Source organism: Leptosomus discolor, chromosome 5 (assembly GCF_034619465.1).
Source record: "Leptosomus discolor isolate bLepDis1 chromosome 5, bLepDis1.hap2, whole genome shotgun sequence".
Taxonomy (NCBI): domain Eukaryota; kingdom Metazoa; phylum Chordata; class Aves; order Leptosomiformes; family Leptosomidae; genus Leptosomus; species Leptosomus discolor.
In genome coordinates this window covers 69,543,607-69,562,386 of record NC_141395.1, presented here as the reverse complement: position 1 = coordinate 69,562,386, position 18,780 = coordinate 69,543,607, and the positions used below count along the sequence as shown (strand labels likewise).

Genomic DNA, 18,780 nt, shown 5'->3' with positions numbered 1-18,780 from the left:
TCCTCTAGCCTGACTGTGTGTACGTCCCGTTTTGTTCCAGGCTTTTTGGTTTCCCATCAGAAGAAGGAACGCCCCTCCGCTGATTCTGGTCCTTTCCCTAAGGCACTTTAAGTTGTATCCTGTATTTCTGTCTGGTTCCTGATAGTAGCTTCTCCTGTCGCCATTGCTCAATTTTTTCCTCACTTCCCCAGCTCGCCTGTTGCTGCTCCTGAGCCTCCTGTTTGCGTGTGTTTGGGTTTTTGTGTTGGAGTGTTTTGGGTTTTTTTTTTTTCTTTTCTTTCACTTTGTACTCGCAGCAGGTCCTGTGGTCTGTTTTCCCTGTTCTGAAGGGGAGAAAAAATGAGTGACAGTCCTTGCTTTTACTGCCTTTGTTCTAATGGCAAAGTGTGTGCTCTCATTCCTCCCCTCAAACACACCTGATGCTTGCGCTCTAAGACAAACTGGCTTTCACGTGCCTTATCAGTGTGCTGCATGTACTTGCTTCCCCCGGTGACAGCTCGTGTACGTGAGGCAACTATGAGTTCTTGGGACTCGCTCAGGACAGAAAATAGGAGCTACACGTTATTTCTCTGAAAGAGAGGGTGGAAAATGACAGGCATGCGTAGTTTGTTCTACTTGTCTCTACTACAAAGGCAGTGAAAAGTCTTCATGGCTCGTTTATCTTTATCCACAAAATTTACCCCTATGCTTGCATTTTCTGTCTCTCTCCCTACACAAAATTACTACTTTCCTTTCGGTGAAGGTAAGTCGTAGATGCGAGAGCTTTCTTTCTCATCTGCTTCACTGACAAAACAAAAGCGGTTTCTTTCCTTGGGACAGCACCTTTCAAGTACAGGTTCTTTTTATCTCTCATAAGAGATTTCTTCCTCACCTGTTTCCTCTACCAAACTGTACACACTCTTCCTTTTCTGCCCTCTCCCTAAGTACGCCTAAGTACTCCTGGATGCTTTCCCTGGCGTGTAGCCGCAGCCTTTTCTCCCTCTTCCCTTTGTGTGCCGTCCTCTCTCATTCATTCTTCCTGATGGTCCCCGTGCTCTCTGGCCTTGTCTTACCTCCCTCCGTGCTGTCTTGATTTGCCCTGTTTGTTACAGGTGAGCTCCTCTGGGGCTGCAGCCCGGGATGGCCGTCTGAAGGTGGGCATGCGGATCCTGGAGGTGAATCACCAGAGCTTGCTGGGAATGACGCACACGGAAGCGGTGCAGATACTGCGGAGTGTGGGGGACGCGCTCCTCGTGCTGGTGTGTGATGGCTTTGATCCCAAGGCTGCAGCTGCCATCGAGGTGAGAACTGAAGTGCAGGGTGTTCTCATAGTGACCAGTACCACAGGGATCCCACCTGGTCCTTCGTAGAAGATGGCTGAATGTTTCCAGCCTTTTGCTGTAGACTTTTTTTTTTTTTTCCCGAGGTCCCAGATTTCAAGTTCTGGTCACCTGCTGCATGAACTGGAGGTGGTTGCCAGTTCATAAAAGCAACAGTCTCTAAAGGCTGTCTCACTTCTGCTGGTTACAGAACTGTTTCACAATATCGCTGCACTGGTTAGAAATGCAGTTTTCAAGCTAATTTTCTTTGGGCTGTTTTCTGCCTACTTTTTCTTGTGACAACGTTATATTTAAAGTAGATCGTCCTTTTATTACTGTTTGCCTTTCCCTACAGTGAAACACCCATAGCAGTCCTGTGCCTTCTCAGCTTTCTTTTTTCAAGGCTTAGCAATAAGCCTTTTTATTCCCCACTAGAATATGTACCCAATCCCTGGTCACCTTATCCCTTTTTGCACCTGTTTCAATTTAAATTCATCTTTCTTAGACCTCAAGTTTCTTGAGTAATTGGCAGATGAAATAAGGTTTCAAGTTGTGAAAGAGCTCTGACTTGCCTAGGATCGTCTCAGTACTCTATATCTGGGAGCCCAGAATATGGAATTTTTTGCTTGGCACACTGTGGGCTTCCACCCTGTTTTATTGTCTTCCTGCTTTGTAGATGTCCCCAGGAATTATTGCAAACCCTTTTGCTGCTGGTATTGGACGCAAGAATAGCCTGGAAAGTATTTCTTCTATTGATCGGGATTTAAGCCCTGAAGAACTGGAGATCCTACAGAAGGTGGGTGTTCTGGCTACGACTGGGAGAATGTTACGGAGTGGAAAAAGTTTCTGAAGCTCTCTAGTATCTCCCTTGGTGCGTGGAATCTGCAACATAATGAGCAGTGGCCTTCCTTTTTATGGGATCAGCAGGTCCCAGCACTTTCATCAGGCATGCGCTAGGATGGGACTCTGACATCTTCATGAGGTTACGAGTGCTCCGAGTGGGGAGAGAGCGCTGGGTGAAGTGGCTCTAACTTTGGTCTCTCCTAGGAGATGGAAATGGTGAGAGAAGCAACTCAGTGGGAGAGAGAAGAAATGGAGAAAGTGGTGAGAGATTTTTCATGTAGCAGAATCTATTCTTGACAGCGGTTCTGCCAAGCCTGTGAGCCCTAAGGAAAATGTCACAGATTATCTCTACCCAGTCGTTAATGCCACGGGGGCTTTGGGCCTTCTCTCTTCCTAGCGCACTGCACAGTTACTCTAGCTGCTTTTTGGCTTTGCCATACCTTCCTGTGTACCTCTGTGGTAGTACTATCGAGTTGGTCTTTGTTACCTGCTGGTACTTTCTGGCCAAGCTGCAACTTTGAGAAAAGTGGCCTCTTAGCTTGGAAGTCCCACGTGTGATCAGTTCTCTCTCTACAGCACTCCATGATCTGACAGAGCTTTTATGAGCAAAGATGAGAACACACAGCTCAAAGTTGCCCTGAATTGAAGAAGTGATGCTGTTAATCAGTCACAAGTTCGTGCTCCTCAGTTTACATGATCATTTTTCTGATTCGTTACGAGAATTTTGTATTTCTGCCCACTATTTCAGCCTTTCAGAGAAATAGATTAGCAGTGTCAAGCCCCTCGAGGACTTGAGTTTTCTAGTTATCCCTCTTAAAACTGTAATTTATTTAGTCAGACTCTTTTGGAAGGTGAGGGAAAATTGAAGTCTTCAGTATTGTCAGTTAGAAATCTGCTCTCCTGGCAGAGAAGTATGTGTATGTTTTGCAGATGTTTCTTCAGGTTTCCAATTTAGATATACTTAATATTTCTCCAGGTTCTTTCTGTAGTTGTAATCACTCAGCTTTTTTAACATTTGCTGCCCCACAAGAGTGTAGCTATGTTGGCAATTCTGGATGGAGGTGATCTTTATAATTTAGTTAATATTTGAGATTCTACTTGTTTTCGAAAAGATGGTCCAGAATTTGAATAGACAATGGCCCAGGCTGTAAGAGGACAGAGCAATGAACAAGAGAACGGCCATATAACCTTTCAGGCATGCGATATGTGCAATCATTAAATGTACATGTATGTATTTCATATTTATACAATCCTGCTCTGCCTTCAGTCAGTGACTGCAATGGGCCGTGCAGGGTATGGTTCTATGAAAGATGGGCAGAGACACAAAAAGGGTTCAGTGTGTTGCAGACCCCCTTTGGAAGCTTTGCTTTAACTTTGCTGGCCTACAGCTTAGATTGACGTCAGCGTGTGCAGGAAGAAGACAAGGGTTTTCTGTCCTAAGGATCTGCAAGGTGTTCTGATGGTGTTTGAGAGCTATACTTAGGTGGGAATTCTTCCAGTGGAATGACCTTACAGAATAATTTTCAACCCAATCTGGTTGAAGGCATCCCTGCTCATTGCAGGGGAGTTGGTTCTGGAGGTGAACAATGCACAGTAATCGTGGTGCTTCTTTCTTACATGTTTTACTTCTAAAAGATTTTTAAAGCAGTATTCTGAGAGTGCAGTGACATGTATTTAAGGACTTCAAAAGGTCTGTACTCCCGTGTATCACCTTTTCTCTCACCATAGTGTGGCTTAGTGTAACTACAATGTTGTCTGGCCCAACCTCTGAAGAGCTGAGAAGAATGCCTGTATCCTGGTGATCAGCAGAGACCAAGGCTCCCCTCCAGAATTGCCTGTGCCCCTTCCTTTAGGCCTTTAGGGTACTAGGAGGAGGCGGCAATGGATCTGACTTCTTGGGATCTGTGGACTGAGACCCAAGAGCAGACACGTTTGTCTGCCATTGCCTTTTAGCCTGACCTGGAAACTGGGATTCTGCCTCTAATACTGGTTTTGATGGTTAAATTTATACCAGTGATGGAGCCAGGACTGTACGGTAGCCATTGTAATGATGCAGGAAGTTCCCACCTCAGTAATACTATTTGAGTCACCATTTTTGGACCTTTCTCTAGTACTTCAGCATTTCATGTTCAGGTTTGCACAAGAGTGATAGAGATCCAATGTATTTCCCCACAGTAAGGTTGCGAACTGAAGAAGTGGGAAGGATTTTGGCTTTGCTACACTCACCGTTAGGCCTGTAGAGGTTTTCAAATGCACTGTTGCACTCACTGCATACATCTCTCAAGTTCAGTTATTTGATAATTCAGTTGCTAACAGCAATGTTAGTAACTCCAAATCTCTGTGGACTGATTTGTGGTGCATTTCTCTATCCCAACGCTGAAGCTGTAGTATTTTTCTAGTCTTAATCCAGAGCTTCCCCAGGGTCCCCAGATGTTGTCAGAGGTGAAATTTGAACATTCCACAGCTCCATCTGGGCTGGCTGGCACTCTTGTCTCTCTTCAGCTTAAGACCTTGGAGAAGGATCACATACAACATGACTGCCAGCTTGAGCAGTCACCTTGCAGTTAACACTTGTCCAAATAAGCATAACCGGATTCAGAATAGACTTTAGCTTAAATATCCCTAAATATCCCTTTGGGTCTTGTGATCCTTCAGAGCATTAGTGTCTTCTCATATTGCTCATTATTATCTGGAGATGGGGGATGTGGTGTGGGACACTGAATATTTGCTAGTGGTAATGCAGAGAAGCTTTTGAAGAAAGGCCTGGGTGCTTATCAGAATTTTCAGTTAGCTCCCTCTGCATTTCTCTGATGCCTTCCACCTCCCATCCTTCCAGCCTTGGGACTTCTGGACCATCTGGTTGCTGCTGTTTGGGAGGAGCAGTCAGGAGGGTTGCAATATGCTATAGAAAGGAAGAATAACGCTGCTTTGCCCACAGCCCTCGTTCTGCAGCGTAGGTGCTGGGCAAAAAGTCACAGCAGTATAAATGCACGGAAATCGTTCCTTAAGACAAGTAACATATTATTACCTTCCTCTTGCAGCTTGGGAGCCCGTAGCTGGGGCTTATGAGATTAGTCACTGGTCACTCTTACAATATTCCTGTGCTGCACCGAATGGCTGAGCACTGACCAGATGATTTCAAGCCCTGCCTTATGCTTATACAGTTTCTGTCTCTATATATAGTCTTTTGGCTGCGATGCTATTAACAAGCATGTGATATTTTTTTTAGGTCTTTTTCCTTAGTGACATCTAGGCCTGTGCTCTGTAGATTTGTTTTTCCGTTCCCTTCCAGCCTCTCCGGTCTGTGCTCTGTCAAGGTGTGGCTTCTAGCCATGAGTGGTCTTCTCCTTTCCCTTGGTGATGGTGTAGCTTGTGCTTGGGGGGGGGGGGGCTTTAGCTCCCTTCACGTTTCCCCAGGACAGACCCTGCTGAGGATCTTAGAGACATCTGCTCTCTTCCCCTCCCCTGGCTTGTGTCGTGCGGGGTGTCTGTTCCCATCAAACCAAGCTCGTGCAGAATTCCAGCTCCTCTTTCCCCGGGCCCAACGTGTGTGCTGGATTTCTGCTTGCCCTCTCCTGGCACCAGCGCTGTTCGTGCTCCTCTGTCGCCCCTCTGGAGTTACCACCCAGCATGGTGCTGACCTCTTTCCTTCTCTCTTTGCCTGCGCTGCTTGGATGCTGCTCTGACTCTGTCCTGTCTCATGGAAGGAGTGGATGCGTAGGGAGCGGGAGGCAGCCACACAGCAACTTGAGGAGGAGGCAGAGGTGAGGAGCATGGTGGGAGGGTTGGAGAGTCGCAGAAAAGGGACACAACTGGACTTGAAGGCCGGAGAAATCTCCAAAAGTGCTCGTTCCCTGTAACTTCTGTTCTCTACTCCTCACCCCCTCCTTCCCCCAAAGACTTGACTTTTGGGTATAAGAGAAGATACCAGGAATTAAGACATTTGTAATGTGATTGAGGAAGGAATGGTGAAAATGTCTAGAATTAGACACACAAATGCAAATGGAAGCAAAATCAAACAAAATTATACAAGGAGTGTGAGTTGAGGTTGAGACAAGATCCTATAGAGGAGTTGTAGATTTGCACTCTCAAATGTCTCCAAATCCAGACTGGAAGCCTTTCTGGATGCTATTTGGAGAAAACTGGTATGTATGTCACATTCTCCTCTCCCCCTATAAGGGAATGGATGTGTGCACGTGGGGGCAGGAGGAATGGTGGGGATCTGCACACCGGTGGGTGACCAAGGGCCTAGAGCAACATGTCTGTATTTCTCAAGCCTGACCTCTGTCGTGGGTCCCCATGGTTGTGTATGGGAATTCCAGGTTCATTTCCAGGCAATGGGAACTTTCTGCAGAGTCTGGAGATAAGGCCTTGGTTGTTATTACTAGGGGTGGTTTCCTTTTAATTGCTCTTTCTGGTTGATTTAGATGACTTCTGGCCTGATCTCTTCCTGGTGTTTGTGTTTTTTTTGCTCCCCCCCTTGCCTTCTCCAGAATGTCACCAGTGAACCTTTGAGACTGGACTATCGGACCCTGGCTGCTTTGCCCAGCAGTGGCTTACAGAGAGTCAATCGCACTGTAAGTGAGGGGCTGTTGAGATGTGGGTCCCTGCGTGGGGGAAGCCGCGGCTGTTCCGTTACCTGCCCTCTCCTCGTGCCCTGGTGTGAGAGGTGACAGCACTCTCTGCAGAGGAAAACTGGGAAGCAGAACTGTGGTAGACTGTGACACTGTCTGAAACAGGAGGTAGCCGCAAAAGAAAGATTAGAACAAGAAAATGAGGAGAGCAGAGAGCCAGGTCGCTTCCGATTTGGGAAAGGGAAGCGGCCTGCGCAATGCTGAGCTGCGAAGGGAAGTGTCTCAGACAAGACAGAACAGCCCAGCAGGAGAGAAGGGTACGTGTGAATGGGAGAGTGCCGGGGATTTCTCATGGAAGGACGAAGCTGCTGAAAGCTGCAGAGGATGGAGGGGAGGATTCTTCCTGACACAGAAGGTGACAACGTTGTGTGCACGGCTTAGTTGTAAACTCATCGTGGGATGGTGTTTAGAAAGGAGGAGGGATACAGGGTGCTGATACCAAAAATACGAAGGTCAAGGTCCGTCTAGGACTGCTGAAGGCAAAGTGGCAGGGTTGGCGTGTCATGACTTAGCCCTGATCAGCCTTGGATGCTCCTGCCCTGTGGCCTGCGTTTCAGTCCCTGATACATAGTGGCAGCTCAGCCACGAGAAAATCCAGATTTCACAAACTTCACAGATTACAAAGTCATCTGTCTCTCCTGTGTTGTTTAAAATCTCACCTCACCTCTCCATCTGTGCTTCCTTTGGTCATGTTTTATCTTCTCTGCATCATACCAGTGCCGCTGGGCTTCTGCCTGCTCCTTCCCACGTGTCCTCGGTCTCCACATCCATTCCTTTCCTCCTGTTGCAGCCAGACCACCCTGTACTGTCATTGTCAGATTCTGCATTCCCATTCCATTGTTTCTGGATCATCTCTTTTACCCTTTACTGTCTCCACCTCATTTCGTCCAGACAAGTCTCCTCTCCTGTTCACTATCCTCTTCCTGTCTTCAGGCCCTCTTGCTTTTTTTGTTTTCGCAATGATTAGAGCCCTGCTCTGTCTCCAGCTTTGCCTCATTTTGTTCTTCCCCATACTACCCAGCTTTTGGGGTTTCTCTCCTGGCTGTTCACACAGAAAAGTATTATCAGGAAAAGATTTAACGTTACTTTTAGCATCTCTTAGTAGCTGGAAACAAGGGGAGAGCCAGCCCCACACAAGCAGCTGCCTCTTTGCTGGACATCCCTAGTGTTGTCCAGAGCATTCAGGAACTCATGCCTCAGTAGTCCATGTCAGGCCAGGAACACCCGGCGCGGGAATGTGGGGCCGAACACGCTGGAATGCTGGGGTGTATGGGCGCATCTATAAATGTCCCGTGTCAGGGGAAGGGCCAATTGGTGCCCGTGTTTCTCTTTTTCCAGCTGTCGTTTGCCCAGCCCTGTCTTTGCTCTGTTTGAAAAAATACGCCTGCCTAGATCATGGATACAGGGAGCCACGGGCCTCCGGGACAGCCAGGCTCTGCGTTCCTGCGGGGGCTGCACCTGGGCTGCCTAGTGACCACCTGGAAGGCTCGGACTGGGGTCGGTCTGGCCAGCAGAAAAGCACGTGGTTCCACTAACAGGTTGTCTATCTCCAGACAGTCCGACTGGATTAAGTGACTAATGCTGCTGCCCAGTTCCCACAGTATTTTTCACTTTCTTCCCGTCTCTAGGCCAGCTTTCTCACCACGTACGTTCTCTAAACAGTGTCTGCGTACCTTTTGTTGCCGTGTAGTTGCTTCAAGGGCGTTGCAGGGCCTGCTGTTCTTCGCACTGTTGAGCAGGAGGAGGTGCAGACCCCTGTTGTGAGTGCTGGGGGTTGCGGGTGGAATTTGTCATGAGGATTCCCCGAGAATTGCCCCTAAAGAAGGGGCGGTTGCTTGTCTGTCTGATTAATCTGTATTGTCGTGCATTGGTCCCTTTGTGAGCAAGATTTAGCAAAGGCTTGCTGAGATGCAAGCCTGTTTTGTCTGTGTACTCGTAAAACCCCCAACTGAAAAATTCCAGTTGAAAGCTGCATGAGAATGCCTGCCTCAGCGCTGGCCCCCGGCTGTGCCGGCTGCTCGGTGACTTGATGTCTGCAGCGTACCCGGCGCTGCAGCGTCTGGGTGCTGCCATCGCAGCAATAAAGGAGCCATTATAGTCTCTGTCTTCTGCATAGCACGGACTTGAAAACCATACCTGTGAGTGACTGCATCTAGCCACAGCAAAGCATTTAAAGTCTAAATTTGCTTTCTGGACTATAAGAAATGGAGAAGACTTTACATCTCAGTCACATGTCACCGTATTTAGTTAATTTAACGATCTGTATTTGCTAGTGTGAATCTATTTCTCTTAAATTTCTAGCCATTGATGCTTTCTCTGTACTTGTTCATTAGAGTTAAATTTAGATTTGTTTCAGTGGCTGGGGCAAAGTGGTGGATCAGAACCGCAAATGCATTTCTTCTGTATTTGCCTTGGAGGATGCAGGGTAAAACATGATTGTCCTGTCTGCTGGACTGGGGAGGACAGAGGCAAGGCTGGGAAAAGCACACTGCATTGCCAAAATCTTTGCTTACCCGAAATAGTAGTAGTTGCTGGTCGGATAAAAATAGCCCGCTGTGAGGCAGAAGGAGCGACGTGTCCCGCCCTGGAATACGCTGCTGCAGCAGAAGCGCTGGAGATTGAAGCGAGGGGCAGATGGAGCTCAGTTCCAGTCATGTCCATGAACAACACAGGGGTTGAGGCTCCCCACGGACTGTCAGGCGTCACGCAGTCTTGGCGAGGTGTCCGTCTCCACAGCGCCCCAGAAGTGGTTTTTGTTTTTTTTCCCTTTGTGTGAAGCAGGGTGGGCCTTGGTGGTGGGGTTCGCCTGGAACCCAGGCTGGTCAGTGTTCGTGCTCTTCTGCTTGGCAAGGGCAGGCCTGCCGCCTGCCTTTGGTGTCGGAGAGGCCTGGCTGCAGGACCGACCAGCCTGCTTTGCAGTGGTGGATTGCTGGCAGTGTCTTTGTTGCAGCATCCCCTATGAACAAAGAATGTTCCTGAAAGTACTTTTTTGCCTGGGGCACAACTTTACATGCACTAGAGCTCTTGCTAGTTTATGGCACTCTGGGAAAAGCAGGTTGGAATTCGGGGGTGGTTTTTTGTGGGGTTTTTTGGTAGGGTTTTTTTTGCCCTGGAATGTCACATAGCTACAACAACAAAATTTCGAAGGGTAGCGCAGGCTTTGCTGCCTAAAGAAATACGATATGAGCCAGGGCTCTGTCCACCCCTGCTTTATGTTGGGTTGGGGTTGAGGGGTTAGGGGAGGGCCTCGGAAATTCCTGAGCCTCTCAGCTGCCATCATAGTCACCAGCCCACCCAGCCCTTGAGAGCTATTTTTGTGAATGCTGCCATGACACAGGAGTTGGAGAATGTGCTCTGAGCAGAAGAGGTCTTTCTGCTCCCCAGCAGGCACTTGGATAGAAGGAGATTTGATCACTGCTCTCTGATTATCTCTGCTTCCCTGAAGAAGGCTTTGGCTGGGGTAACGAACTCTCTTTTATAGTATTAAAAGAGGAAAGGTCAGTGCTTCATTTTGGTTGGGTACAGTTGAGCCCAGGCAGAACTGGAGCTCTGTTTCAGTCCTGCCTTCAGTAAGAGTGCTCAAAGGGACCTGTGCTCTGTTAGCTGTTATTTAGCTGTCTGTTACTCGTTGGTGTGTGTTTCGATGAAGTGGGGTCATAAAAGCGTGTTTGCCCACGCAGGTGTGATGGGAATGCATGGGGCAGACAATACGGTGATAACTGTGCAACTGCTGGAAATGCGTTGGAGCGAGGTGAGAGGTGTTACTCTGCGTGGCAGTGCTGGAGCTACTTGGAAGTGTGCTGGGGTGAGGCAGTTGGTGTTTGGCCATGCGATGGTGGAGTTGAATTGAGGATGTGCTGCATCCCCTGGATGTGTGCTTGTGCAGGTTTTGGCAATCAGTTTTGCTAGAGAGCAGCAGTGTTACTGGTGAGCTGCGGGAGTGAAGGCTGGAACGTGTGTTAGAGCTGGAAAGTGCAGGGGGTGTGTTTGTGCCAATCGATGACTTGGTGTATGTATTGCATGCTGACAGCAAGGTCCTCTCTTGGAAGTAGCGTTTGGGATCACGAGATTGGTGGTGGAGTGGAGGAGAGAGAAGGCATGGCCGTGTGGGCATTAGTGCTGGAATTCTCACCTCTGTCCTTCAGCATCAGCAGCTGCTCTGTATTTTCTCCCTCCTCTCCTTTACTCCTTGTTTCCTTCTGATCCTTTTGTTTCCCTCTCAGCCCGTTCAGTACAGTAAGGCCAGCTCCAGCATGGAGGGCGACTGCGCTGTGCTGCCTCTGGCAGTGGCACAGGACAGCCGGGATTCGTACCCAGACACGGCTGCAGGCCCGGTCATCGGCAGCGTGGCCGGCCTCCCGCAGGACCCCGCGTCACCTGACGAGTGCCCGAGTGGGGCAGAAAAGCCCCAGCTAGACAAGCAGGATCCCACGGGTTGCCCCTTGTCCCAGGACCAGATGCCAAAGACGCCGGAGCAAGAGTGCATGATCGACTCTCAGCCGATCCTCTTCAGCGAGAACCCCTTTGTGGTGGCGAACCGCAAGGGGAAGGCAGCGGGCAAGGCTTGCCTGGGGGGCCCGCCCCTGGGCTATGGCAGGGGGGGCGTGCTGAAGACCAACCTTTACTCCAAGGCAAGCAGTCCCACGGCATGCTGTGTGTGGCATGCCGTCACGCAGTCGAGGCCGCTCGCCTCCTACTAAACCCCTGCGCATGCACCGGGCCCCGGCGGCCGGGCAGCACGAGGCCTGCGCGGGGCGGCCCCTAACACGTGTGCTTCGCCAGCGCGGCGCGCGGAGGCCGTCGGGCACTGACGGCCAGCGAGTTGTCTTCCAGCCACTAATGTACCCCAGTTATGGCCAAGTGCGCACGCCGCTGAGCCCCTCGTTGAGGGGGGGCAGCGATGTCGGGCAACTTCCCCCGCGTCTCTCTGGGCGGGCAGGAGTCAGGCTCGGGGCAGCGGCATTCCCTGTCTGCTGTGGTCGTGGGAGCAGGGAGTTGGCAGGGCTTGTAGAGGAACGGTGGCGGTGGTGCTGTCACACTTGTGTGTCTGGGCCTGAACAAACGCAGCCGTTTTTAGACTTCTGAAAACTTCAGAGGCAGCGCAGCTGACATAGTTAATCTACAGCCCGGGGCATGCAGTTCTGTGAAGGGACACGTTTTGGTACATCTGGACTTTCAGATTTCAAGGAAGAGCTTTGCTTTTTGCTCTGGGAAGTCTGTCTGTGTTTAACTTTCTCGCTGTTGCACAGGAAACCTGTGGTGGAGCAAGGAGTAGACCCAAAGATGTTAGGTTCCAGGTTAGCACCACACCACTCTTCCCCGTTCTTCCTTTCTCAGCCTTTCGGGAGGTCTGAAAAGCAAGAGAAGCAAAACAACTGCAAACAACCAGCCCACACACACAGAAGAAAGAACAAACAAACAAAATACCACCCAGCTGTAGTTCTCTTAGATGTTTGTAGCCTAGTTCTGTGGTGAGGATTTGTTTTTCACAGATGTGTAGGCAGATGAGCATAGAGCAAGGCATGTAGTTGCATCTCTGTAACTTCTCAGTGTATTAAAAGTCAAAGGCTGTGACTTGGACATTATAGACATCCAGCTTTAGAGTTCAAAAGGTCAAAAAAGCAGTGGTCCCAAAGCACGGACCCTTCCTGAAGGTAGCCCTTATGCCAGGTCAGCTATCGGCAGTCACAGTCACTGGGTGTCGCAGTTAGCTGGAGCTAATCTAATTCCACGTTACTGTCAAAAGGGACAGGCTCCCCCTGTCCGCCTGTTCTCCTGGGTGCTGACACCAGAACAGGAGCAGTCATTTGTCAGCTGGGTTGGGCCGTTGAAGTCCCTGGAAAACAGTATCGTAGAACAGCTCCTGCCTTGGCGGGTGGGTGAGCTGCACGTGCTGGCACACGGCAAGACTTGGGTAGCGGTAGCCAGAAGCAGAGTGAGCAAGAAGGTGTGGAAGTAGATCAGTTGATACTGCCACGTTCTCTGTCGTTACAGTGCTAAGAAGGATCAGATGTTTTCTGTGCTCCACTATAAACTTCAGATCACATCTCCTGGTTTGGTCAGTAGAAATACAATCGCCCAAGGCTGACTTGAATCCAATTAACATGATTCACTAGTGCATGGGTATGGTATTAATGACTGCGGCACCCTGGATTTGCTTAAACAGTTCTCTCCATCCCAAATGAGCTGTTTCCATCTTTAGGCATCTAAAACACTTTCTAAATTGTGCTCCTTAACCCTGGGGACAGACAGCGGGTAATTATTGGAACTCTGCTTTCTTGTAGCTGTTGGGGCTGGCTGTAGGCTGGCTCAGCCGGAGCGTTCGTGATCTGGGGTTCCCGTGGAAGGGGTGGGAGCCCTGTGTTTCCTATGCTCTGGGCTACTCATAGAGGTCTTGCCAGTAGTCCAGCTACAATGGATGTGGCTGGGGATGAATCTTGTCTCCTTTCAGCTGGGGGTGGCTTTTGGCTCGGTATACCTATACAACAGGAGGTTTGCCTAGACTGTGGCCCAGTCCGTTGAGGGCTAAAGAAAAGCTGGGGGGAGAGGGCTCCTGGGCATGTCTTAGGAGGCAGAAGGCCTTGGCCTGGTTCAGCTGGCCTTGCGGAGCATTCGGACGTGATCTCCGTTCCAGGTTTCACGTCATTCCCTTGCTGCTCCTAGCACTTCTTGCAAGTTCCTGCCGTGTGACAGCTGCCGTTGGCCCAACGCTAACTCTGCCCTTGTGCGGCGAGGTGGCCCGTGGTTGCCCTCGGGCTGGATGTCAGTGGTCTCCTTTGCCTCCTGGTCTCACTGCTCGGGGAGAGGCATGGGGGTTGCTGCTGTACAGTAACTTTCTAGCTTTGTCTTCTCTCTTCCAGGCTCCTGCGGGCGAGTCTGGGACAGGAAATTCCAAGCGTGAAACCCCCTGTTCTCCTGGTAATCAGCAGGTGAGACTGCTCCCAGGACAGGCAGGGCGGGGAAGGCAGGGAGGCATGCTTCCAGGGCAAGACGGCACCAGGGCGTGGGAAGCTGAGTATGATTTCCGTCCTAGAGAGTGATACTTTTGAGGTGGAGGGGTGTCCGTCACAGGAGGCTCATGTAACTGATCCTTCCTTTTAAATCTTGCTAAATCTTTGATTTCACTTTGCGTCCCAGGGCAGTAGGTTTAACAAGTTAGTTGAGCCTTTAGAAGTTAAATACTCTTAAATAGATTTTTTAAAATTTTCCCTTCACAATCATTATATCTTACTGTTTTTTATATTAAGGGGCTAGAATGAACTGAAAATTGTACTTTGTACTCTGTCCTTAGTCATTTTTAGCTCTGGCACTTACCTGGTCGTTAGCTGAGTTGTGAGTTCTCTAAGCTGGACAAAAGCTGTCTGCTTTTCTGCTAGGTTAGTTCAGCTTAGTGAGATGAATTGCATCACCTTGGGGTGAGCTGACAATTAATGCTGCCTCCAGAGAAGGGTCAGGCCCATGTGGCTGGGAGCAGCGAGTAGGACAGTGGAGCTGTAGGGAGCAACAGTTCAGTCCATCTTCTGTTGCTGCTTTGGCCTGTCTGGCTTCTCCCTCAGTTCTTGGATCCTTTGAAATTGAGTGACCACCAGGGACGCAATAAGATCAGAAGAAAATACTGTTCACTGCAGTCATTTGCTTTTCTGACAGCAGTTGCATACTGATCAGAGGTTTCCTTTTGCAACGCGTGCAAATTTTCGTTGAGATCGGGTTCTTTCTATCTCAAAGAATTGGGGTGGGGGTGCTACTCCTCATTCTACAATAGAAACAGATCTAGATATTAATTTGCTGTCTTCAAAGATCCTCAGCTCTTAGTTGGAAAAGAAGCCCAAATCCCAAAGGGTGGCCATGTAGCTGCTCATAGAATGATTTGGGAGGGAAGGTCTAGTCTGAGACCACACTTGGAGCAGGTCCAATTAGATCGGGTTACTTAAGGCCATGTCCCATTAAATTTTTAACACCTCTAGAGATGGAAAGTCTACATCTTTCTAGGTGCCAGCTCCAAGATTTAGTACACTTACTGTGATTTTTTTTCTTTTTTTTCTTTTTTTTTTTTCTTCTTTTTTTAAAAACTAGTATTGGGATGGCACGTCCCTTGTCCCAACTTGTCATAGACAACTTTTGTAGTACCCCAATGGTTTTGTTTATCAGTATTTTGGCATTGGAGGCTCAGTGCTAGTGTCCTTGCCACTAGCAACCCTCTGGCTGTAATGCTGTCTGCTCTCCTAACTCAGGATGGGCTTGCTCAATGATGAACTGTCTTTAGAGTCTAATGGTTTGTCATTATCCAGTTCCTGTGGCAACAGTGACCGCTTTGTTGTCTCATAGCAGTCACTGCTCTGACAGTGAAAGCTTTCCAGGTGAACTGTTCGCTCTCTCCTCCGTGGGCTCTGCGAAGAATAAACAAGGTCTCACTAATGCATTCTGCGGAGTTCAGAGCACCCCAGGAACATTTTTGCAGATGCAGGCATTTGTCCCTGTTAATGTAGCACTTGCTGTAATTTGTAGTCTATCACTTCAGGTTTTTCATATAATGAATTCTCTGTAGCTTGAGCATATTGAATAATCTATAGAGCTTTTTTTCTTGTTTTTCTCTTTTATCTCTCTGTTCAGAAATGCGTATGCCAAGAGAGATTCTATTAATTTCTTAAAGCGTTTATAGCCAGTTTCATTACTTTGTCCTTTATTTTAGCCTTTTAAGGTCTTCAGCAGGTTTGCTCACTGCCTTCATTTCTGAGATCTAGTCTATGTGTAATTTTTTTTCCTTACTTGGTCTGTGGCTGTTATGAATCAGTGACTCTGGCAGTTGTTCTTGAAGATTGCTTGGTGTCACAGTGCTGAGCCATTAGTCTCGCTAGTGGCATTCTCAACCCTGCATTCTGTGTATGAGCTTTCTGTCACATTTACATGATTTAGTAGTTTCTGGATCAGAGCCTTCTGCAGCAGTCTCCTGCATGTCAGGTAAGGCTGTGTCTGGTAGATTTAGTTCTGTCTGGACAGTGAATGTTACACAAAATGGAACAGGTCCAACAGGTAATACTGAAGGACACAGGGCAATCTCTAGCTTTGTGGCTTGTATGTCTTCTGGGGATTCGGGAGGCTTGACCCTCAGGTTTTTGCTCCAGAGTAGAAGATCCAAGGAACTGCATCTCTAATTCTCTGCCACCATCTATTTTTAATGTAAACTCTTTGGGTTTGACACCTGGTAGTCCAGCCAGAATTTATAGGCCTATTTCAGAGCTCTCAGAGAATTACCGAGGGAAATCGAATCCTTCATCCTGAGGCTGGCATCATGATGGTCTCGCCTGGCATTGAGTTCTGCAAGCTTCTCGTGGGGAAGGAAGCAGGCGGCGGGAGGAAGGAGGTGTTTGTGGTGGGTCTGTGTGTGTGCACATCAAGGAAGGCAGAGGGGTTTTCTTCATGGCAGGCAGCAAGGAGCTGCGTGGGGACACTTGACAGCTGTGGGTGACTGCAGTCTCTGTGCCGGGAAAGTTGCTTGTCTCAGGCTCTCACGCAGAAAACCTAGTCTCTTCGTTTTCTCTCCCATTCTCTCCCCTGGTGATCCTCCCTGGCATTGCCCCTCTCCAGACGCCTGCAGCCCCTCGGCCTGCTCACCTGCCAGGCAGGGAGACCCGCTTTGTAAGTGCCTGTTGGTGTGCAGTGTGCGCTGCTGCTCCGTGCTGCTCTCACCCGGCACCGCTGCTCCTCGCCCCTTCCTCTGGCTCCGCGTTCCCCAGCTCTCGGGCTCGGTGCTCACCAAGGGTGGCGCCCGGGGCGGCAGGCCGAGCACGAGGGGCTGTTCCCTGCTAGCCACTGCTGAGATGGCATCTGCGGGCGCTTCCTGGCGGAGGAGCTGGGGTGCTGATGGCTTTGCTCAAGCTCAGTAGCAAGTGCAGAGGGCAGGGGAGGTAAACAAGGGCCAGGACCAGCCGGGCTGGAGCAGCCACGGGGAGGGGGGTGTCGGTGCCCGGAGCTGTGCAGAGAGTTGCGAGTGCCTTCTCATGTAGCCAAAGGACCGCAAGAAGCTCTTGCGGGTGGGCTCTGGACTGCTCCCCACATGAAGAAGGTAGGGCGGGGGCTGGTGTGGAACCCGGGGGCTTTTCCCTGTACAGGGAAGGCAGCGGGGCAGGGGAGGGGTTGGGGTTGGGAGTTTTGTATTTCTTTTTGTACAGAGCAGGATAAACTAAAGGCTTCCTGTATGGACTCCAAATTTACACCTGTATTTCTGTTTTCAGGCTTCAATTAACTTCATTACATCACAGGATGACAGTAAATCAGTAAGTACATCTGCCATGAGACCTTATTGTAGTGTCCCAATGCATTCTCCAGCACACATAGAGCTTGCCTCTTCCTTCTGCGTGTGCTCACTTGCAGTCCTGCGGATCTCACTGTCGGCTCTTACTCTGTCTTCTTCAGTCCTCCGCTATGCCTCAAGTTTGTACAAATGCACTAAGTCTTAAATATTGTCAGTTTGAAAACTCGATGCAAGTGTTTTTGCAGCCTTTATTCCTGTTTACCCTTGCAGCTTTCACTCATGTAGTTTTTGCTGGCTTACTCAATTCCTGCTTCTACTCTCTTTAGTATTAGATGTTTCATTCACTTCCACACAGCATCCAACTGTGACTTCTGTGTCAAATCTCAGACTCTCATCTCTGCTTTTATTTCTGCGTTTCTAGTTGGAGCCCTGGCTGGGTCTCAGTTCATTTTCATCCCCAGCTTTTGCCAATATCCATTCCTGGATGATGTTTCCCTACTGCATCTTCCATTCACGATGCTTACATTCCCCAGGCTTTGACGTACTCATGCTGTACCCCTCTGACCCTTGCAGCTGCCACTTATATGGCAGATTCTTCCTTGTGTCCTGGCCTTCTCTGTAACCCGTTGGTCCTGTTGTGACCCTGATTTGTTTGAATCCCACTGCCTGTCCAAAATACTTGCACCAGAGGCATTGTTTGGTGTTTGCTTCAGTAACTCACTTCCAGTCTGGTAGCTGGAGTCAGCAGCACAGCTGAGGAATTGAGCTCAGGTGCATGGATTTGTCTTATTCACTTGCATGGCAGAGACATCTTGCTGCCCTAACTGCTCATTTTTCTTCTCTCTCCCTCTCTTCCCCACCCCTCTTCTTCTGCCTTTCCCCCTGTTCTGTGGTATTGACATAAGCAGACCAAGCCAGGCGTCATTCAGCCTCTTTCCCGAGTGCGACAAAATGCTGCCTCACATAATTTGGAGGACGGGGACAGCCCCAATCCCTTCCAGCAACCTGAGCTGTGCTTCAATATCCAGAACTCTGTAAGTGGCCTGCAGTTCCTTCTTGCTAAGCTGTGTCTACCTGCCCTATGTTGCTATAGTGCCCCTTTTTCTGGTGGGTAGGCTGAACCCTGCTCCCAGTGGTGATTCTGTAGTTGAAAGAACGCATGCCTTAGCTAAGGCTGGTCTTGTTTATGCATCGGTCTGGATGCCTTGGGTAAGAACCCATACTCTTCACAAGTAGTCACAGTGCATCCCATTCATTTTTCTAACACAGATGAGCCTTACCAGCCTGCCTTGTGTTCTTCACTTATCCATTCAAGAAGTTAGCACTGTTGAAACTGTGTTGTGGATGAAATTCCCAGAGCAGTTGCAGTTCTACATCCTTATTTATGAGGTGTTGCATTCTGTTAAGGCATAAATCTTTCAGAACCTTTGTCTGTCAATGTCTTGCATCTTGGAGCAAGAGCCAATACCATCTTGCTGATAATAAGTTTTATGATTTGCAAAACAATTGTTTTTGAAAGATTCATGTTCCCTGGGCTGTTTGTTGATGGCGGAGAAAGATTCAGGTATTTTGGTCTTTGTCATGACAGGAGGCTTGCGTACCTGCAATATAGCCCTTCTCTTTTTACTGAAGCTTGTATGACGTGACACCAAATTAGAGACCTGATTTGGAGACAGACAGACATATATAATCCATGTAATTGGCCAAGATTCACATTTTTTACACTCTTCTGGTCTTGATGTGCTGGTCTTTA

The 18,780-nt window shown here is 49.0% G+C and overlaps 1 protein-coding gene across 4 annotated transcripts in view; it reads left to right on the top strand.

Moving 5' to 3' along the window:
* SCRIB (scribble planar cell polarity protein) overlaps positions 1-18,780 on the top strand; it is a 102,927-nt gene that overhangs the window by 60,200 nt on the left and 23,947 nt on the right. For 2 of the 4 annotated variants that reach the window (XM_086464954.1, XM_086464952.1), the window contains exons 25-33: positions 1,092-1,280; positions 1,975-2,094; positions 2,346-2,402; positions 5,849-5,905; positions 6,635-6,718; positions 13,636-13,704; positions 16,361-16,411; positions 17,008-17,049; positions 17,936-18,061. In XM_086464954.1, coding sequence (XP_086321080.1) covers positions 1,092-1,280; positions 1,975-2,094; positions 2,346-2,402; positions 5,849-5,905; positions 6,635-6,718; positions 13,636-13,704; positions 16,361-16,411; positions 17,008-17,049; positions 17,936-18,061 — 795 coding nt within the window. Of the gene's footprint in view, positions 1-1,091; positions 1,281-1,974; positions 2,095-2,345; positions 2,403-5,848; positions 5,906-6,634; positions 6,719-10,998; positions 11,407-13,635; positions 13,705-16,360; positions 16,412-17,007; positions 17,050-17,932; positions 18,062-18,780 lie in introns of all 4 variants that reach the window. The other 2 variants (XM_086464951.1, XM_086464953.1) reach the window with 2 other exon arrangements.